This window comes from Choristoneura fumiferana, chromosome 19 (assembly GCF_025370935.1).
Source record: "Choristoneura fumiferana chromosome 19, NRCan_CFum_1, whole genome shotgun sequence".
Classification (NCBI taxonomy): domain Eukaryota; kingdom Metazoa; phylum Arthropoda; class Insecta; order Lepidoptera; family Tortricidae; genus Choristoneura; species Choristoneura fumiferana.
The window spans coordinates 11,694,073-11,709,081 of NC_133490.1; the positions used below are offsets into that span (position 1 = coordinate 11,694,073).

The 15,009-nt window shown below is 43.3% G+C and overlaps 1 protein-coding gene across 2 annotated transcripts in view; it reads right to left on the reverse strand.

Moving 5' to 3' along the window:
• Sec24CD (COPII coat complex component secretory 24CD) overlaps window positions 1-11,323 on the reverse strand; it is a 31,247-nt gene extending 19,924 nt beyond the window's left edge. For both annotated transcript variants that reach the window (XM_074102877.1, XM_074102878.1), the window contains exons 1-7: window positions 10,361-11,323; window positions 9,428-9,771; window positions 8,742-8,888; window positions 7,633-7,750; window positions 6,331-6,416; window positions 5,418-5,607; window positions 4,275-4,384 (exon numbers count right to left, since the gene is read on the reverse strand). In XM_074102877.1, the coding sequence (XP_073958978.1) occupies window positions 4,275-4,384; window positions 5,418-5,607; window positions 6,331-6,416; window positions 7,633-7,750; window positions 8,742-8,888; window positions 9,428-9,771; window positions 10,361-11,318 (1,953 nt within the window). In that variant the 5' untranslated portion in view covers window positions 11,319-11,323. The remainder of the gene's footprint in view (window positions 1-4,274; window positions 4,385-5,417; window positions 5,608-6,330; window positions 6,417-7,632; window positions 7,751-8,741; window positions 8,889-9,427; window positions 9,772-10,360) is intronic.
• Window positions 11,324-15,009: the final 3,686 nt, after the last annotated feature.

Here is a 15,009-nt window from a genome sequence, read left to right on the forward strand (position 1 = left end):
CGCAGTCCGGCCGCAGCGCGTCCAGCTTCGTGCGCACCTGCCGCCCCAGCATGAGCGCCGCGGGGCTGGCCCCGGTGGTACTATGTTCGACATTTCGATAATAAAGTAAAAATGTGTTAAGGGCCTCATTTATGTTAATTTTCTGGCGAGTCGCTTTCTTAATTACACGCTTAATGGTACGTACGGCATTCTCCGCGGCACCATTCGAGGCCGCGTGATACGGGGCCGTAAATATATGTTCTACGCCTAATCTGTTCAGAAACGAAGAGAGTTCCGCACTCGTAAAAGGTGGACCGTTATCGGAAACGATCTGTTTGGGTAGGCCCAACGAGCGAATGTCTCGCTTAGTTTCGCAATAGTGTGCTGTGCGGCAGTGCTGGGAACTTCGAACACTTCTATCCACTTTGTCCTCGCATCTACCATCACCAAGTACGTTTTACCAAAAAGTGGACCCAAGAAATCGACATGTACTTGTGACCACGGTCTCGTGGGCCAGGGCCACAGGCTGGGCGCGCGGCGCGGCGGCGCGTCCGCCTCCGCCGCGCACACGGCGCACGCGCGACACAGCGCCTCCACGGCCTCGTCCACGCCCGGCCACCACACGTAGCTCCTGGCTAACGCTTTGGTCTTAACAATGCCCATGTGGGACTCGTGCAACGCGGCCAACACATTGCCCCTGCAACCTTCCGGTACGACCACCCTGTGTCCCCACATAACACAACCTAACTCTTCATACAGCTCCGCTTTACGGTTAAAATATGGCTGCATTGTTTTAATTTCGTTTTCTTTGGGCCACTCGTTCCTCAAGTATGCTAAGAGCCTACTTAATATAGGATCCCTGTTCGTAAACCTTTTAATCACTTCATAATCTAGTAACATTGCACTCTGTGCAAAATGTAAATAAGTTTGTTCCGGAATTCCTGCCATTGTTTTAATTTTTGACCGTAACGGTAATCGCGACAAACCGTCCGCGCCGTTCAATTTAGTGTTCACGTATTCAATATCGTAAGTATAGGCAGACAACTTAATCGCCCAACGTTGTAACCTACTGGCCGCCATGGTAGGAACACCGACTTTAGGTCCAAAAATGCTAACCAACGGTTTATGATCTGTGCGAAGAATAAATCTCCTGCCATACAAATATTGATGCAGTTTTTCTAAACAAAAAACAATAGCTAGCGCCTCCTTATCTATTTGTGAATAATTCTTTTCTGCATCTGTTAACGATCTCGAAACATAAGCGACCGGCCGCTCGACGCCCCCCGCGCCGGGCTGCGTCAGCACGCCGCCGACGCCGTGCGAGCTCGCGTCACACGTCACGATCAGCTGTTTGTCTGGGTTATAATGCACTAATACCTCCGCGCTTGTAAGAATTTTTTTAATTGTGTTAAAAGCAAGCTCACAATTATCACTCCACTTCCATTCTACCCTTTTCTGTAATAATTTATACAAGGGGGCCAATATTGTGCTAATATTTTTTACAAACTTAGCGTAAAAATTTACCAATCCTAAAAAGATCGTAGCTCATTAACGTTGCTAGGCCGGGAATATTTGAGATGGCTTCAACTTTACCGGGATCTACCTTCAACCCGTCTTTGGAAATAATGTATCCTAAATATCTGACTTCATCAGCCATAAATAGGCACTTACTTTGTCTAACTTTAAGACCATGGCTATGCAATCTTTTGAACACCTTATCAAGTGTAATTAAATGCTGTTTTTTATCTTTGGTGGCTATAATAACGTCATCTAGGAAACACTCAACGTTAGGTATATCACTAAACAGATTCGACATTATACGCTGGAAAATGCCCGGGCTAGATGACAGTCCGAATACCAACCTATTGTACTTAAAAAGACCTCTGTGAGTATTAATGACGGTAAACTCTTTGGATTCGTCCAATTCAATCTGGTTATACGCCTGAGACAGGTCTATTTTTGAAAATATCTGCGCCCCATTTAGCCCCACTAGCAAGTCTTCCACTCTAGGCAAAGGAAATCTATCTATTAGTAAGGCGGGATTTAACGTAACTTTATAGTCGGCGCAAATACGTAAGCCGCCGTCGGCTTTCCTGACCGGCACTAGGGGAGTAGCCCACTCCGAGGTACTGACTGGTTCAATAATACCTTCACGCAGCATGTCCTCCAGTTGCGCGTCCACCTGATCCTTGATCGCGTAAGGCAGGGGTCGAGCCCGGCAGTACACCGGCACCGCGCCCTCTCGTACACGTAGCGTGGCCTTACCGCCCGTGAAACGACCCAGGCCGCCGCTAAATAACTCCTTATACCTGTCAATTAGAATCGACAAGTCAACACCCTCCAATTTACAGTTGTCAACTATTATTTTATTACTAGATTGTTGACAAGCGGGAATCTTAATTTCTAACTCAGCTAGCCAATGCCGGCCCATTAGCGACGTTGATCCGCCTTGTACTACAAACAATTCTAAATATTTATGTTTATTTTTATACTTCACCATGGGTTTTATTGTACCTACGGGTTTTAGTTTCGTACCATCATAAAATCTAAATACAATATCTGATTTTTCCATCGTACAGTGTTTAAAATATTTTAAAAAAGTATCATAACTAACACACGACACTGCCGCTCCCGTGTCTACTTCCATTTTAATTGGCACATTATCCACTAATACAGTTATGCTCACCGGTTTATAGCTGTTCAAACACAGTTGGTGAAAGCTTTCCTCCAGCTCGGAGCCGTCCGACTGCATGCCTTCCTCCAGCGTTTGCGCGCCGTCTTCCTCGACGCTATACATTCGGGGTTGCCGCGAGGCGCCTCGCGCGCGCTCCGGGCAAACACGCTTCAAGTGCCCTTTATTACCGCACAACCGGCACACGAAATTCTTAAATTTGCACACCGCATCTGTGTGATCGTGCGCCCCGCACGTCTTGCATGATGTCCCAGTGCTGGGCCGCTGCGCCGCGCCTCTGCCGCGCCAGCGCCCGCGGGCCAGCGGCGCCCTCGCGCCCGCTGCTCGCCGCGCGCCGCCAGCGCATGCACCGCGCCGGCGGCCGCTCCCGCGTTGCCCGCTACCGCCTGCTCCACGACAGCCGCATCCCGCTCGGCCGCTTCCAGCGCTGTAGCAAGTTTAACGGCACTCTCGTAGGTTAATTTATCCTCCGCAAATAGACGCTGCCTGATCAAGTCACTTTCACTCCACACACTAATTGATCTCGTAGGTTGTCCTCTAAACTTGCCGCAAATTCACAATATTTTGATAGCCTTTTCAGTTCGCTGATATACTGTGAAACATTTTCGTCACTGGTTTGACGCCTTTGCCGAAATCGGTATCTTTCCGCCATGATCGATTGTTTCGGTGTAGATGCTTACGCAACACATCCGTAACCGCCTTGTACTCCATCTCAGCCGGTTTCTTCGGACTCACGAGGTTGCTCAGCAGCTCATATGTACCCTCACCCATCAACGCGATCAACGTGGGCAACCACAGCTCTTCCTTGATGCTATTCACTTTAAAATACATCTGCAGCCTCTCGACGTACAAAGTCCAGTTACCCGCCGACGCGTCAAACTCGCCGATTTTGCCGATAGACATGTTTACGCCCAACGAACACACGTTACACACAACGTACACGTTAATAAAAAGTCCCCAAAATCCTCGATCGCCACTGAAGTATAGGAGTTTTAGAATAAAACACAGTTTAGCATGCAATAATCTAATCCGGACTGAACGTACAACCATTTGCAAGTGACGTTTCGGTGGTTATGCCAGGATCGTCTCTTAATAAAACTCCTCAAGTAATAGTACACTACAGTATGGATATGCAGTTTAGATGACAATGCAAGTACAGTCAACAAGAAGTACAGTCAGCAAAGAAGCTTCTGGAAGAATATTTTTTTAATCGAGTGCATGCATACACTAATTGCTTGAGTCTTTTCATTTTGAGAGGGAGGCTGTTCCTAGTAGTAGAACGATATAGGCGATGATTCAAAGTCAAAGTAAAAAAAAGTCGATATATTTTCAATTTAGGCTAAACAAGCACTTATGAATGTCAAAAAAAAAATCTACCACCGGTTCGGAAAAACCTCTGTTGAGAAGAATCCGGCAAGAAACTCAACGAGGTATATTTTGTTTTTATGATGATACACCAACGTCTACTGCTGAACAAAGGCCTCCCTCTTAAACCGCCATAATGAACGACAACGCGATGGATACGCGATTGTATGGGCGTGTACACGAAAATTCGGGTCGGTATTAACCGGGCCGGTAAATAGTGTCACCCAAAGAGACGTACCCGGCAGTACTCTTTAGTGGCGACGATCTCGTAGGCGCCGAGCGCCATCTCGGCCGGCACGTGCCCGTACTGCTGCATGCTGTTCACATACTGCGTGTACTCCATAGGCACTGAAAACAAAACGACAGTTCAAATCACCAAATAGAGAATAGAAAACACTATACTTACTAATCTTTACTATGCTCACTAATTCTCACTGTAGTTACTAATCCTAAAAACTTCACTAATCCTCACTGTCGTTGCTAATCCTAACCTATTCTTACTAATCCTGACTACCCTATTAATCTTCTCATTATTCTTACAGTACTTACAATCATTACCAATCCTCATCGTCCTTTCTCACTAATTCTTACTAATCTCTCACTAATCTTCACTAATCCTAACTAATCCTTGCTGTCCTTAGTAGTCCTAATCCTCATTGACCTCACTAATCATCAGTAATCCTTATTGATCCTTATTAATCTTCTATGACCTTATTAAGCCTCACTAATTTTAACTGATCTCTAGTAATCCTCACTAATCCTTACTGATCCTCAATGACGTTATTAATCCTCAATATTCCTTACTGATCTTTACTAATCCTAACTGTTAGGATTAGGTAAGTCAAAGTCAAAATATCTTTGTTCAATTTAGGCCAAAACAAGCACTTATGAATATCAAATGGAAATCTACCACCGGTTCGGAAAAACCTCTGTTGAGAAGAGTCCGGCTAGTTAGGACCTAACTAACTGAACCTTACTAATCTTCAATGACATTACTAATCCTCACTAATCCCTAATGACTACTAATCCTAAATAATTCTTCATGAATTAAATGATATTGTTACGGATAACTCACGTCTTAAACCGAGTTTAGCTCGACATGTTTCGGGCTATTTCGTAGCCCTTCTTCTCAGGAGCACGCGACTCGACGGCTGCCGCAACAACAGCAACAACATGTCGAGCTAAACTCGGTTTAAGACGTGAGTTATCCGTTACAATATCATTTAATATGAGTGAGTCTCTCGGTAGTTTCATGTTCATAATTCTTGTCCTTATTAATTCTCACTGTCCTTACTAATCCTTACAGTCCTTACTACTGTGCTCACTAATTCTTACTAATCCTCACTGTCCTTACTAATCACTAATCTTTAGAGTAGTTTACCTTCGGTGGTGGCCTTGCAGAAGGCACACTTGAAGTGTCTCCCGGCGTCCAGGAACTTCATGTTGGGGCACATGTAAGCCTTGCAGCGGCTGCAGCGCACTGGGCCCAGCGTCGGCGAGTTGGTCAGCGCTGCGAAGTCCAGCAGCGGCGGGGGACGCTCCGACTCGAGGGTCTCGGCCATTGGGGAGATCTGGGGGGGAAATCGCGGGTCTATGCATATTTGACACTGGAATAGACCGGGATTTAATGAGCTGATGCTTTGCTTAATTTTGGAGCTAGGTCAATTGGTGTCAGGTTTCTCGTAATTCTACTAATATTATAAACGTGCAAGTTAGTGAGTATACTATATGACTGTGAGTGCTTGTGTATGTTTGTTACTCCTTCATGTTAGAACAGCTGGACGGATTTGGATTAAAATTTGGTATGTTGATAGCTGGACGTCTGGAATAGCACATCGAACCCAGCCGATACGATCGTGCGGGTTAATTACATTTGAATTTGAATTTGACATGGATTGTACATAAGGTCCACTAAATTAGTAAGTCTCGGAAATTCAATTAAACTGCCAGATCTAATAGTTTAAGCGAGCGACGCCGCGAGTACAGTCTAATCCATACTAATATTATAAATGCGAAAGTGTGTGTGTTTGTATGTTTGTCCGTCTTTCACTTCGAAACGGAGCGACGGATCGACGTGATTTTTGGCATGGAGATAGTTTATGGGCCAGAGAGTGACATTGGCTACTTTTTATCCCGGAAAAATGCACAGTTTCCGAGGGAACAGCGCGCGATAACCGAATCCCACGCGGGCAAAAGCTAATGTTTAATATAATAACCGTGAATCTTAAAAAAAAAAACTTCATATTCATAATCATAGTTTAAATATTGTGTTGTCTGTGTTTCGTTCTACTTACGACTAAACAGAACGGCATGGCGGTCTGCTTCAATAGGTCCGCTGTCACCGGAACGTTGTACATCGAACTCCTTATGAAGCGGGGACCTAAAATAATACATTATGTATATCTACATGTGTACATAAAAGGTAAGCAAAACGAATCTAAAATTAACTAGTATAGATAAGTTTAACCTTTTCGCCGCCACGTCAAATACAAAAAGAGTTCATCCATACGTCAGGCTTCCATATTGCAATGCCTAGAATTGACAAGATTTCATTTCTTGAACAACTGTAAATTACTACAGGAATCGAAACAGTTTTGCCTCCTGAACATGGAAAAATATTTATTATAATTTATTTCTCCATATTTAAAAAAATACAAAAAAAAATAAAAAAATATCTGAATTTGCCAACACTACCACAGAATAGATTTATGATTCCTTTGCCTTTTTCACCAGAAAAAGGATCTATCATAATTTTGACAACTTCTACGTCAGATTTGCGTGATCTTTTTTTTTAATAGAGACTAGACAAAAGTAATGGATCTATTGTGTGGTAGTTTTGGAGCTATGCCCTTTTAGAATAAGCACATCTTAAAAAATTGTAATAAATTAATTAATAATCGTAGCGAAATTTTAAAAATATCAGCGTCTTTCTCTTTCCAACCAGAATACGAATACGAATCAAATTATAGTCTTAGAAATATGAAATCTTGTCAATTGAACAAGGCAGCATTCTTGGGCCATTATTATTTCTCATAGCAATAAATGACTTACCGAACTGTATCAAACAAGATTGCATTATTTTGCTTATGATAAAACGATTATAGTCAGAAGCGAAAATAAAGAATTGCTCGAATCCAATGTGAATGAAACGCTATCAGACGCCATAAATTGGTTAAAAAGGAACAATCTTAAAATTAATACAGCCAAGGCAAAAGCCATACAGTTTTGTTCCTACAATTCTACCCCCGTACCTTTACAAATACGCTACAACAAGAGGACATAGAAATAGTTAACTAATATTATAAATGTGAAAGTGTATGTGTTTGTATGTTTGTCCGTCTTTCACTTCGAAACGGAGCGACGGATCGACGTGATTTTTGGCATAGAGATAGTTTATGGGCCAGAAAGTGACATAGGCTACTATTTATCCCGGAAAAATGCACAGTTCCCGAGGGAACAGCGCGCGATAACCAAATTCCACGCGGACGAAGCCGCGGGCAAAAGCTAAAAGGCACTAGACTAGACCGGGGGGCGCACGGCCCACCCGGGCCCCCCTCTATATACCCGTATGTTGATCTGTAAAGTGGGCAACGTACTGGCGTTTCCTTTATCGTCGACGACGAAGTCTGTGGTGACGAGCGGCGGCACGGCGCCCTTCTCGTTGGTCACGAACACGCCGCCGCGGTTCTGCTGGTCGTCGAACATCACCTGGATCTGTAACATACCAAATGTCTTTAAAACCTTCTTTCTATATATGTTTTGTGCTTAAAATCCATCGAGCGTACCTTTTTCTCGCCAAAGCCAATTTTTTATGGTCTAGCTTTTAATCACATTAGTATCATATATTAAAAAAAAAAAACATGGGACACTTGACACCAATTGACCTAGTCCCAAACTAAGCAAAGCTTGTACTATGGACACTAGGCAACGGATAAACATACTTATATAGATAAATACATACTTAAATACATATTAAACATCCAAGACCCGAGAACAAACATTCGTATTATTCATACAAATATCTGCACCGGCCGGGATTCGAACCCGGGACCTTAAGCTTCCTAGTCAGGTTCTCTAACCACTTAGCCATCCGGTCGTCACATAACAGATTTTAAAAGTGTGGCTTAAAGGAGCGGCCACACCGTTGCTTAAAAAACGGTGACGGTACGAAATCGCAGCAACGCATCGTATCCGCACCGCTATTATCTAAAAAATCAATAAACCCGACTGCCTTAAAATGGACATATATAATATTTAGAATGAGCTAATTATTAGCTTTCATTTCATACCCATATTGTTACAATACAAATTTTATTCTTCCGCCATTTTTTTTTTTTTGCAGACGCCATGTTCAAATATTATATACCCTATGTCACTCCGACAGTTATGACGAACCCAATGATACCTCATAATATATGTTAAAATCCGTCCAGCCGTTTATGCTGCAGCGAGGACCAAAGCAATGGACATACATACCCACATACTTGCATACATACATAAGCTCGAAAAACAACCCTCCTTCAGCAGTCGGGTAAAAAGTTGATTGACCCCTGAAATAAATAAAAAGGGTGACACACTTTCCCGGCCCGGATAATACCGACATGGAAATACCGACCCTATTTTTCGTGTACACGCCCATAGAAGCTCCTGTCTGTCACCCAATAAATATACATACATACTACCCCAAGTTAGCCCGGGTACTCACCGGACTGGGCATCTGATCTGGGTCAAGCCGCTTCTGCTGCGGCTGTTGCTGGTACTGTCCGGGGTAGCCGGGCTGCTGTCCCGGGAACGGCGCGCCGTACTGCGCCCCGTACTGCTGCTGTGACATGCCACGATCCAAAGTCAAAGTCTAGTCAAAATATCTTTATTCAATTTAGGCTATAACAAGTAAATGAAAAGAAAAAACTACAACCGGTTCGGAAAAACCTCTGCTAAGAACCACTTGGTTCAATAATTTTCTTAAAATCGTTATTTCCAGTTCCCATTATGCTTTTTTTCCCAATATGCTTTTTTACTGAATCTTATTTTCGCAGTCACGTTTATTAGGAATTTTAATAAACACGAAGAAATACACAGAAGAGGTTTAGGTTAAGTTAACTAGTTTGTCACTGACGGACTGTACTGTTGTAAAATTCTGTTTTCTGTGAAATAAACTATTTTGTATTTTTTGTATTTTATTTTTTTTGTAAGTAGGAACTCCGCGTAAACGGAACTCCGTACACACTGTTTCTGTGTCGAATAAAATTGGGAGAAAACGCGATTGTGAAAATAAGATACAGTAAAAAAGCATATTGGAGCAAAAGCATTTGGGGAAAAAAGCGGATGGAAATTTTGCTACTAGGAAATAACGATTTTAGAAAAAGGATCTCACAAATCTGCAATCTTTACCTGTTGCTGATATCCTGGTTGCATCGGTGGCTGGCCCGGCATAGGTGGCTGGCCCGGCATTGGTGGCTGTCCGGGCATAGACATAGGCGGCTGGCCCATGGGCTGTTGCCCGGGCATGGACATAGGCGGCTGGCCCATGGGAGGTTGCCCGGGCATCGACATAGGCGGCTGGCCCATGGGAGGTTGCCCGGGCATCGACATAGGCGGCTGGCCCATGGGAGGTTGCCCGGGCATCGACATAGGCTGTCCCGGCATCTGGCCGTGCATCGGTTGCTGGCCCATTGGTGGTTGGCCAGGCATGGGCGGCTGGCCTGCCATAGGCTGGCCGGGCATTGGCGGTTGACCTGGAAACGAGTTCATCTAATAAGCAAGGGGTACATGTCTTCCACTGCTGCAAAGAAGTCTTGGAAGGCCAAGAAAATATAGCAACGACTTTTTTTTCACAATAATAGGCTTGCGTTTGAACGCAATCACGCATGATGGTGAACGAGGATGTGACTAAGATTGAGCACGCTTGTATAATAATAATAAAGCTTCATAAAGACTGGATGAATAACTGCTAGAAATGTGGATAAAGATGGTGGAGGCTTATACCCTTGGAGATCACGAATGTGGGTAAAAAAGCTATAATAATATAGGAAATACTTAGCTCACTTTCAGATATTTTGTATTCGAACCCGCTAAGTCTGGGTGTAGATGGGTGCTTGAGTGGAGGCCAAGATCGGGAATTAGAAATGTGGACAGGCAACCGATGCGTTGAACCAACGATCTAGTTAGAGTGGCTGAGAAGAACTGGATGTGAAGTTCACAAGACCAAATGGAATAGCATGCATTAGAAGAGACCTACACTCAGTAGTGGTTGAAGAGGGAGAGAAGAGAAGTCTATCCAGGCCCTGTTTCTGGAATCTACAAGTTAATAGATAAGTGTCTTACCATAAGAGCCCATCTGCGGACCGGGCGGCTGACCAAACCCTGGCTGCTGGCGTGGCTGCGTCAGCGGCGGCGGCATGTGCGGGAGTCCCGGCATCGACATCTGCGACACTGGCGGCTGCGCTGGTCCTTGACCCTGGCGCATCTGTGGCGGCATATGCCCCGGCGGTCCAGACGGTTGACCGGGATGGCCGGGCATCGGACCAGGCTGTCCTTGAAAGCCAGGCGCTCCGAAAGGCATACCAGGCCTCTGCTGCGGGCCTGGAGGCATTTGCTGTGCAGGCTTAGCACCAGGACCCAGAGGCTGTCCTGGTCCGCCAGGGGGCGCGGACATCTGACTTTGAGGTGGCATTTGAGATTGGGAAGCTGGTGGCATCTGGCCGGGTGGCCCTTGGCCTGGCGGCATTTGTCCTGGTTGGGAGCTAGGGGGCATCTGGCCGGGGCCAGGAGGACCGGGCGGCATTTGTCTCGGAGGGCCTTGACTAGGAGGTCCTTGAGGCCCAGCTCCTGGCATTTGACCAGGTCCAGGGGGCATTTGACCAGGTCCTGAAGGCATTTGTCCAGGTGCTTGGGACATTTGACCAAGCCCAGGGGGCATTTGACCAGGGCCTGAAGGCATTTGACCAGGTCCTGAAGGCATTTGACCAGGGCCTGAAGGCATTTGACCAAGTCCTGGGGGCATCTGACCAGATCCTGGGGGCATTTGACCATGTCCTGGAGGCATCTGACCAGGTCCTGAAGACATCTGACCAGTTCCTGGGGGCATTTGACCAGGAGGACCTTGACGACCCAGTGGCATCTGACCAGGAGGACCTTGAGGAGGGCCCTGAGACTGAACCATATGAGGGCCTGGGGGATTAGACCCCTGCATCGATGTAGGAGGCCCCTGTGGAGGGAATGGCCTGTTTTGGTCCATGTTGGGAGTCTGACTTTGCGGAGGCTGGAGACTTTGAGGTAACATCCCAGGAGGTAGCTGTACTTTATCTTTCCAAGCAGATTGACTCACTCCTGCTGGAAGGAAACCAGGTTGACCAGGCGGTAACTGAGCAAAATTTGGCGAAGGGGGGGAAGGATCCTGGGGGTAACTGTCCAGGAGGCAGCTGAGTAGGGAAGCCCTGCGGTCCATTTAAGCTCATGCTCTGCATTTTCTGGGCCATTTCACTCTGGTCGTAGGCTTTGTGGGGTCCGTTGGGCTGGCTGTATATGTTGGCGTTTTGGACGCCGTTGAAATCTGACTGGCCCAGGGGGTTGTTTGGCGCATTGTTGTTCTGCCCTGGAGGCAGGTATTGAGGATTCATGGTGGTCGTCTAAGCCGTGTACCTGAAAAGAAAATAAGTTTTTGTTAAAATGTAACTTTTTATACTTACAAGCTTTTTTTGCTGACTGTACTTGCATTGTCATCTAAACTACATTTCTGTACCACATTTCAAGTCAATGCCATTAACTGTTGTGCACTTCCGTGGTGCAGAGATGATCCTGGACTGCCAAAATGTCAGTACCAGATTACTGAATTGTCACCAGATTTAGGCTGCATTTTCATTAGAAATTTGTGAGGATTTGTTACGAGGAATGTGTTTTCATGAACCAATAGAAACACTTCATTTACCTATCCTCGCTCCGCTCACCTGTTTCCACTATTTAAAGATGCTGTATGAGAATAGGTAAATAAAGTATTTCTATTGGTTCATGAAGGTGGCAGGTGGTAGGACCTTGTGCAAGGTCCGCCTGGATTGCTAACACCATCTTGCTCGCTAATCCTGCCGTGAAGCAGCAGTGCTTGCACTGTTATGTTTCGGCGTGGAGAGTAAGACAGCCGGTGAAATTACTAGCACTTCAGGTATCCCATCTTAGGCCTCTAGGTTGGCAACGCATCTGCAATACCCAGGGGTGTTGCAGATGTTTATGGACGGTGGTGATCTCTTACCATCGGGAGACCCACTTGCTTGTTTGCCATACAGTCGAATAAAAAAAATTTAAAAAAAACATTCCTCGCAATACATCCTGGCAGCTTTACATAAGTATGCTAAATTTGAAGTCAATCCGACCACAGGAAGTGGCTCAAATTTAGCTTCTAACATTTGACTCATACTAAAATACTGTAGTCATATTAAACAAAAACACAATTTGACCCTATTATTGAAAATAAATAAAAAAAAATATTTCCAAAATTGTTTACATCAATTAGCAACTACTAATTGCTAATAAATAAATTTTGACAGTTTCAAAGGTACTTGACCAATTTTTTAAATTCTAATAATTATAATCAAAATTAAGTTTCTTATCAGTATGTTTTATACATAACGCTGTCTCTGTCAGGTGCATGTAAAAGATGCGCACTCAATTACATTCCACGGACATGTCACGCGCTGCTATTATGTGGAGTCCTATTCTATCAAGTGGACCTCTGACGCTCCACTTTCTCTCTCATGCAAGTTCATCATCATCAGCCGGAAGACGTCCACTGCTGAACAAAGGCCTCCCCCTTAAAATGCCACAATGAACGACAACTCGTCACTTGCATCCACTAGGCTATAATATTTCATGAGCAGTTTTTTGCAGGCACCTATCTGATTAATTTTGTAATGAAATTATCTTTCTTATGATACTAATTTTGACTGGTTATCAGATCGGTGTAGTTACTGATATTGACTCACCTGTTCATACCCGCTTGCCAGGTAGCCATAAACAAAAATAAGTAGGCAAGCCTACCAAGGCATATTCTCTGCATTAAAAACTATCAGTTGGAACAAAACAAATCCGGTTATCAAAAGAGTGAAGGTAATCCAAAAAAATGGACTAAATAAAGTGAATTTAACTAAAAATAGCCATGAACACAGGCAAGCTACCATAGGCTTGTTTGTAAATAAATAATATTTAATAAAAAATAATGTCTCATCCGGTTATCAGATGGGTGAAGGTCGATCTTCCACGTCTCCTCTACTAATACGAAAATATGACAATCAACATGATAAGAATTGAGATCATGAGATGCTGTAATGTAATAGGTTATTCCAGAATTTCCTGACCAAATATGATCCGTATAAGATTGTACACTTTCGAACCTTAAATGAGACAGCGAAAATAAATATAAGACAGTATTTTAATTATATTACACGGTACATTGCCACTCCAATTAGATTTTGATTGGAACCTGTTAGGTCAGTTGGCACAATCAAAATACCCACAAACTTCACATATGAAAGATTAAAAAACAAACTAGAGCTATCTCTCGATAATCATATTGCATAATATTACCGTTATTACACTAAAAATCACTGAAATCTGGTGAAATATCACTAAAATACGGGTAAGTGGAAAGTGACAGCTGCCGTTGAAGATTTAAGAGTTATTTTTACACTGCATAACGATTAGTACACCATTTAAGTTTGCACTGGAGAGAGGTAAAGAATACCTTTTTAATACTTACGGCTTACGATGGATTTTTTAATGATATTTTCGAGTAAAAAATATAAACAAGAACACGACTAGCGAAATATATACGGGCCACGTATCCTGGCAGTGTTGTCAGCCGATGAACGCTTATGTGGAACTTTTGACTTCTCAGCTACAACGCGTAAAACCGAACGTGTTAGGTCTTTAAAATACAAAAATTATATAAAAAAATTTGATAGTTTCTAATAAAATTTTAACTGAAGGTAATTAACAAACTTAAAATTTAATAATAAAATACTTTTAAGAGTTTAAAAAGCTTATTTACTCAGTTACGTATTTACCGGAGATCCGTGTAACGGAGTTTTGTGACTCAGCATGGCAATGCCAAAAGTCATCTGTCATCGAAAGCGTAAACTGTGAGATTAAAGTTTATGCCATTATAACTAAGTTCAATATCAAATATCGATACATGCTTTTCTCGAATCGGTTGATAGCATGGATAAAATAGTTCATTACGTACCTAGGGCATGAATTTTAGATTCACCTGTGTCCGTCGCAGGAAATGGGTTGCACTGGTTTCGCAGACGGTACCAATGCTTCTTAGAGCCCAATTCGATTTTAAAATATTTCCCTTCTTGGCATGCCAGTTTTTCGTAGTTAATAGAAAATCCCAGATTTTCTGAAATAATCAAAAATGAAGGGTTTTATTTATGAACTACTTACATTTTTTTTTTACGGCCACAGCCATATTTTGAAATTATACAAACAAATTCAAATACAAATCATTTATTGCAGACTTTTGAATCCAAGTGTTAGTATTTACAATTATAATCTTAAAAAAAATTATAAAAAAAACTATAAAAAAATAAAAATATGATTACAAATTATAAAATCATTCTAGAAAACTACCTACGTAACATTTCATAGGGCGTGCATCTCGTAGGCCTCGTAGCTAAAGCAAACAACATTATGTAAGTATGACGCGAAGCTACCAATTAAATTAACTAGAAAAAGTTCGTGAGAAACTTTGTAAATCAATTACAACTTTGAACTTAGAAAGCGTTTGCGAAGTATCAAAACGTTACATGTAGAGCAGTACCTAATACGTTACATTGCTGCTTTAGTGCAGAACGTGAGTGTTAGGCGTGGGTAAGAAGCAGCGATGTAAAGCGAAGTGTGTTAGTGTGCTATTAGTGTGTGAATTGGGTGTTGGTGTTGGTGAGCTAATACGGGGCGCGGGCCGGGGTTGACACACCCCG